The 7490-nt window shown below is 44.1% G+C and overlaps 1 protein-coding gene across 1 annotated transcript in view; it reads left to right on the forward strand.

Annotated features, from left to right (window-relative positions):
- Positions 1-7490, forward strand: part of CUNH20orf194 (chromosome unknown C20orf194 homolog) — a 99669-nt gene that overhangs the window by 82174 nt on the left and 10005 nt on the right. Inside the window, exons 29-33 of the mRNA XM_015821289.1 lie at positions 1056-1093; positions 3543-3678; positions 4517-4603; positions 5844-5950; positions 6718-6792. Coding sequence (XP_015676775.1) covers positions 1056-1093; positions 3543-3678; positions 4517-4603; positions 5844-5950; positions 6718-6792 — 443 coding nt within the window. The remainder of the gene's footprint in view (positions 1-1055; positions 1094-3542; positions 3679-4516; positions 4604-5843; positions 5951-6717; positions 6793-7490) is intronic.

Below are 7490 nucleotides of genomic sequence, written 5' to 3' on the forward strand. Positions count from 1 at the left end.
ATCCGGATGATTCCGGATCTCCTTACTTTCCGCCGCGCCCTCAAGACATGGCTTTTTCAGCAAGCGGGCCTGACCTAGGGAGGATTTTAGGTAGGGATAATTTTAAAAGTATTTTAATCGGAAACACAGCTGGTAATATTTGGTTTTAATTCGGCTTTTATCGGGGTTTATTTTTTTTTTGTATTTTTGTATTTTTGTACTTTGTATTTTTTGTATTTTGTGTATATTATTTGTTTTTAATATGCTGTGAACCGCCCTGAGTCCTATGGGAGAAGGGCGGTATACAAATTAAAATAATAATAATAATAATAATAATAATAACAATAATGGATCTCAGCTGGCTTCCATACTCTGGGGTGGGGGTGGGGGAAGAGCCCAGAAACTATGCCCAGAAGGAAAATGCTTAAAGCAAAGTACCTCAAATGGTCATTTGAAGAGGTGTGGGCTTCAACTCCCAGAATTCTGGGAGCATGACTGGCTGAGGAATTCTGGGACTTGAAGTCCACACCTCTTCAAATGGCCAAGGTTGAAGAACACTGTCTAAAAGGCTTAAACACAACAACAACAATCTCAGGGGTTGCCACAAAAAAGGGGGGATCAACCTATTCTCCAAAGCGCCTGAAGGCAGGACAGGAAGCAACGGATGGAAACCAATCAAGGAGAGAAGCAACCTGGAACTAAGGAGAAACTTCCTGACAGTCAGAACAATTAACCAGTGGAACAACCTGCCTCCAGAAGTTCTGAATGCTCCAACACTGGAAGTTTTTAAGAAGAGATTGGACAGCCATTTGTCTGAAATGGTGTAGGGTTTCCTGCCTAAGCAGGGGGTTGGACTAGATGACCTCCAAGGTCTCTTCCAACCCTGTTACTCTATCCTAACCTCCTCATTCAGGAACTGACTTCTCAGTCCCCCGTGAATTGTGCCCCTGAGCTTTCAGTCAAGAACAAAAACCTGCACAGCGTTAAATTTGAATCATGCGAAAAAGCTTGCCAATGATTGCCTCTCTCTAAATTTCTTGGCACAAAATTCGCACCCGCATCCTTGTCTTTTTCAGGTTTCTTTTCCCCAAGTTCCTGGACCAGTGTTCTCAAGGTCAGTATTTCTCCAAAATTGGCTTGTAGAGAGATGAACTGGCACATTTTTCCGGCTGCCTTCTCCGTGAGGCTGCAGCACCACGGCACCCATGACGCCCAGCCAAGAAAAAGCTGTGCGAGCTGGGGGTTATGGTAGTCGGAGTCTCGCTTTTCTAGAAGGCCCGTTTGGAGGAGTTAGCCATAAGGCCATAAGCAGCTAGAGCAGGGGTTTTCCAAAACTTGGCCACTTTTAAGACTTGTGGACTTCAACTCCCAGAATTCCTCCTGGCTAAAGAATTCTGGGAGTCGAAGTCCACCAGTTTTAAAAGTTGCCAAGTTTGGAAAAACCCCGAGACAGAAGAACAAAAAACAAAAATAAAAAACCAGTCCAGAGTGGTTGGGAATGGGGAGGAGGGGACTATAAAACTAATAATACATTTATCTTATTTTTGTGGCTCTTTGATAATATTTGCTATAATAGGTTAACAGGATTGCCTATGGGAAATGTATAAAATAAAATATAGGCAGTTCTCCGCTTACAGCCACAATTAGCACCAGATTTTCCTTTGTTGAACAAGTTGGTTGTTCACTCCCAATTTTATACCCCTTTGTGCCAAGCCAGGTTGTTAAGTGAGTCGTGCGTCTTTAAGCGAATCCAGCTTCCCTCATTGACTTCGCCCGTCACAAGCTGGCTGGGATGGTCATAAATAGTAATTACACCACACTGGGACACTGCAAATGTTATAAAGACCTATTACTCGCCAAACACCAACAATTCGATCACGCGACCGGAGATGATGCAACGGTCGTAAGTGCGAGAATCAGTTGTAAGGCACTTTTTTTTTCAGTTCTGTTGCAACTTCAAACGGTCACTAAATGGATGATTTTAAATCGAGGACTGTCTATAATTCCTTTCCGCTGCTGTTTATGGGTGGATCCGTTGGGAATTTTTCCTAGATTACCAGTAGTTTAGCAACTACATTCTCTTGCCAACAAGCCTATATAGGCAGTCCTCAACTTACAGCCGTTCATTTAGTGACCATTCAAAAGTTACAAGAGCACCAAAAAGAGTGACTTACGACCTGTCATGGTTCCGACAGATGAAACTCTTCAAAAGAACTTTGAGGCATGGTTTACCTTAAAGAATCTTTATTTGAGAAGCATAGCATCGGCACTAACACAGCCGAAGCCAAAAACTGAATTCCCCTCCCCTGAGCACCTAGTATCAAAGCACAATTCCCTCCTCCAATTAACAGTCATAAATCACATTCTCCAATTAGTTTGAAATGCAGGCCTTCCCTCCAGTTCTCCAGCCCGGCCAATCCTTATCATGTCTTATTTCAATAACCTTGGTTCTCACACTAGTTTCAGTATTGTTATGTCTAGCTAAACTTTCATGCACATTCCTACCCCCCCAGCATCATCTAACTCTAGCTCTAACTCTTAAGAGTAAAACATAAGAAGACAAGGGTTGCATCTCCAGCTGTTGTCAAAGCAAAACACCCAATGTTAGCAGTGTTGACACGACCATTGTACACACTTTTAGCATCCCCATGGTCTAAAGCAGTGTTTCTCAACCTTGACAATTTTAAGGCATGTGGACTTCAACTCCCAGAATTCCACAGCCAGCATTGTTGGCTGTGGAATTCTGGGAGTTGAAGTCCACATGCCTTAACATTGTCAAGGTTGAGAAACACTGGTCTAAAGAAAAGAAGAAACAGGGGAGACATGATAGCAGTGTTCCCAGTATCTGAGGGGCTGCCACAAGGCAGAGGGGATCACGTTGTTCACCAAAGCACCAGAGGAAAGGATGAGAAACAATGGTTGGAAGCTGATCAAGGAGAGAAGCAACCTGGAATTAAGGAGAAACTTCCTGACAGTGAGGACAATCAACCAGTGGAACAGCTTGCCACCAAAAATCGTGGGCGCTCCATCACTGGAGATTTTTAAGAAGAGACTAGACATCCACCTGTCTGAGACAGTGTAGGTTCTCCTGCTTGAGCAGGGGGCTGGACTAGAAGACCTCCAAGGTCCCTTCCAGCTCTATTCTATTTTAAGACACATGGCAAGTGGCTCGTATTTACAATGGTGGCAGTGTCCCTGGGGGGGTCACGTGATCCCCTTTTGCAACTTCTGACTGGCCAGGTCGACGGGGACGCCAGAGTCACTTAACAACCGGGTTACTAACTTAACAACTGCAGCGATTTGCTGAACAACCGGGGGGAAGAAAAGTGGTAAAATGGGGCACAAACTCACTTCACAAATAGGGAAGTGGGAAATTTGGGCTCAAACATGGTCGTACGTTGAGGACTATCCATACCTCCCAGGGGTTCATAGCAGGACACCAGAAGTAGCGTGGCCTTGGACATCAGCCACTGTCCGTTTCTAGAGGTCACTCTGGACTCCAGAGAGCAGAGCATTCTGGGAGAGCCCGGCCCTTACACAGATGGTCTCTTTTCCTCCGGCAGGGTTAGTGAGTAATGTCGTGTTCACAAGCCACGCCGCCGAGCAGAGAAGCCCGCTCCTGGTCCAGCTGCAGAAACTCATCCGAGCTGCCAACTCGTCCGTCTCTTTTATCCTGGCAGAAAACGGCATCGTAACTCGGTAATCGACAAAGCCTTTTAAAAATCCCAAAATGGTAAAGCTTGAGAAATAGCACGTGGCTGCATTTTCCCTGGAGAAAGGGTCAGCCATTGAGGTTATATCTCTCTCTCTATATATATATTAATTGTATCCCACCTTTATTGTTTTTATGAATAACTCAAGGTCGCAAACGTATCCAACTCTTGCTTCCTCTTACTTTCCTCCAGAACAACAACTCTGTGAGGTGGGTTGGGCTGAGAGGGAGGGACTGGCCCAAGGTCACCCATCTGGCTTTCATGTCTAAGGCAGGATTAGAACTCGCCATCTCCTGGTCATTGGCCCAAAGTCACCAGCTGGCTTTCATGCCTGAGACAGGGTTAGAATTCATGTCTCCTGGTGATTGGCCCAAAGTCATCCAGCTGTCTTTCGTGTGTAAGGCAAAACTAGAACTCACTGTCTCCTGGTGATTGGCCCAACGTCACTCAACTGACTTTCATGCCTAAGATGGAACTAGAACTCACTGTCTCCTGGTGATTGGCCCAAAGTCACCCATCTGGCTTTCGTGTATAAGGCAAAACTAGAACTCACTGTCTCCTGGTGATTGGTACAAAGTCACCCAGCCAGTTTGTATGCCTAAGGCAGAACTAGAATTCACCGCCTCCTGGTGACTGGCCCAAAATCACCCAGCCTGCTTTCATGCGTAAGGCAGGACTAGAATTCACTGTCTCCTGCTTTCTAGCCTGATGCCTTAATCACTAGACCAAGGGCTTTCTTTATCCTGCTTAGAAATCCTGCTTTAAGGTGCTGTGAAAGCAAAATTTTGTTAAATGTTAACAATATCTTGATTCTCTCCCACCAGGAATGAGGACATTGAGCTAATCCTTTCGGAAAACAGCTTCTCCGATCCCCAGATGCTGGCAACTCGCTATTTAATGTATCCTGGCTGGCAAGTATCCGTTGGGCAAAAAGGCTTTTACTACGCACATACAGATAGCCCTCAATTTACAACCATTTGTTTAGGGCAGGGGTCTTCAAACTTGGCCACTTTAAGACTTGTGGACTTCAACTCCCAGAATTCCTCAGCCAGGACAAATTCTGCGAGTTGAAGTCTACAAATCTTAAAAGTGGCCACATTTGGAGACCCCTGTTTTATAAGAACCAGGGCAATTTAGAGCAAGGGTCTACAACAGGTATGTCAAACTGCCGGCCCACGGGCCAGACGCGTCACGCCGAAACCGCGCCCATCCCATTGCCGGCAATGGGAAAGTTGCGATACGTCGCGTGACGTCACGTGACGTCGCGAGTTTGACATGCCCGGTCTACAAACTTGGCAACTTTTAAGACTTGTGGACTTCAACTCCCAGAATTCCTCCTGGCTGAAGAAATCTGGGGGTTGAAGTCCACTACATTCAATAGAACAAGGGCCTTCAAACTTGGCAACTTTTAGACTTGTGGACTTCAACTCCCAGAATTCCTCCTGGCTGAAGAATTCTGGGAGTTGAAGTCCACAAGTCTTAAAGTTGCCCCTGATTTAGAGGATTCCTCTCCCTACTTAATTGCCATTCATTTTCCTCCCCTTTAATGAATGCTCATATCTTATTTTATGTTAGGCTTCCCAGAATGCACTCCCGTTAACATAAACAGAGCCTTATCCCTTTTGGATACGGATTTTTAGGAATTTTTCTCCTCCGCTATTTGCAAAGCTTAATTTCCCTCTCTCAGGCCCAGCCCTTCCAGATGGAGTCCAGCACATCTGGAACTCTTCTCGCAATGTTTATGTGATCGCATGAAGTTGCATATTTTTTTTATTCTTTGTGTTCTGTTACGAGGTGCACACATTCAAGGCACTCCTTAACCGTCTTCTTACTTCATTTCATGAAAAATAACCACTTGCTCGGGCAGCCTAAATTAAGGACTGTAGTCTCCAGTTGAGACCAAACCAGGTGCAGTCAGACAGAACTATAGGTGGTGCTTGACTTAGCAATCATTCGTTTAGCGACCATTCAAAGTTACAACAACACTGGAAAAGTCACGTCTGATGGGTCCTCACACTTAACGACCATCGCAGAATTCGTGATCAAAATTCAGGCCTTTAAGGCGATTTTTCTGATTTTCAAAAAGCGATCGGTAATTAAGAGTGAATTTTTTCCTTTGAAAAGTTAATATTTCTCCCCCCCCCCTTTCAGGTTTGATGGGAAATTTAGAGCCGGTTCTGCCTTCCCTCCCATGGTCCAGATTTGTGTGTGGTTTAACCGCCCTTTGGAGAAAATGCGCTTTGCAGCCAAATGTAAAGGTAAAAGATCATTTCTTCAGCCACATGTGTGTATTTTTTTCCTCTGGAGTGGCTAACAAGAATTTATATATGGCTGAAACTGTTCATTGGCAAATGCAGCCTCGGTAAACTTCAGATGAAATACGTTTACTATCCTTTTTCTGGTTTTAAAGCTCCCTAGTAATGCAATTATTTTCACATTACTGCAGCCGATCCTAGAATATACTTCTTTAAAAAAAATTAAATGGTTTTCTTGCAGCGAGTTCTTCCCTCTTGACATTAAAGATCATCATCCTTGCCATTGTCTTCATCGGTGGTGTGTTTTTTAGCTTGTAAAGAAGTAATAATAATAATAATAATAATAATAATAATAATAATAATAATAATAATAATAAGAAGAAGAAGAAGAAGAAGAAGAAGAAGAAGAAGAAGAAGAAGAAGAAGAAGAAGAAGAAGAAGAAGAAGAAGAAGAAGATGATGATGATGATGATGATGATGATGATGTTGGAAGGGACCTTGGAGGTTATCTAGTCCAACCCCCTGCTCAGGCAGGAAACCCTATACCATTTCAGACAAATGGCTGTCCAGTCTCTTAAAAACTTCCAGTGTTGGGAGTAAAATGTGTTTCTCAATCTTGGGGACTTTAAGAGGGGTGGACCTCAAACTCCCAGAATCCCCCAGCCAGCAATGCTGACTGGGGGGTTCTGGGAGTCGATGTTCACCCCTCTTAAAAGTCCCCAAGGTTGAGAAGCACTGCTCTAATCTTGATTTATTGTCTTTTCAAACAGCTTTGAAGTCATCTAACAAATCGAGTCCGTTCTCTGGAAACATATACCACATTTTTGGCAAAGTCAAGTTTTCAGGTAAACGTTTTAGCCTCAACCTCTCTCCCTCCCTTTTCAGGATTCTTTTATCCTCCATCTTTCCAATTGTCATCTGATAGTACCTCTTTTAATGCTTGTATTTACGCTCAGTCACTTACCGAGTCTCAATGGGTGTCTCAGTTTTGGAACTGAAGGAAGTAATTGGAGCACAGAAATAGGGCTTTTATACAGCTGCGATACTCTCCGGGCAAAATTTGGGGTAACAGCCCCCCAGATCTGCTTGGCTGCATGAGTGGGAACCCCCCCCCAACTCAGCACATCTGCCAGATCTATCTGCCATAGAAGTGAAAGAAATGAAATTCCCCTTATTTCTGTACAGGTAGTCCTTGAGTTATGAACATAATGGAGCCTGCCCATTACAGTCGTAATTCATGACAGTTATAAGCTCGGTCACGTGACCGTCCCCAGTTTTATGACCTATTTTGCGGTGGTTGTTAAGCAAATCTGTGGTTGTTCAGCAACCTCGTTGAGTGAAACAGTAGTTTGCTATGATTTATTTGTGTGATTATATCCCGCCTTTATTATTTTTTGCAAATATCTCAAAGCGGCGAACATATTTCATGTCTAAGGCTGGACTAGAACTCTCAGTCTCCTGCTGATTGGCCCAACTGGCTTTCATGTCTAAGGCGGGACTAGAACTCACCGTCTCCTGGTGATTGGCCCAAAGTCACCCAATT

Source organism: Protobothrops mucrosquamatus, unplaced genomic scaffold, assembly GCF_001527695.2.
Source record: "Protobothrops mucrosquamatus isolate PMUCROS unplaced genomic scaffold, P.Mucros_1.0 scaffold1297, whole genome shotgun sequence".
Classification (NCBI taxonomy): Eukaryota; Metazoa; Chordata; class Lepidosauria; order Squamata; family Viperidae; genus Protobothrops; species Protobothrops mucrosquamatus.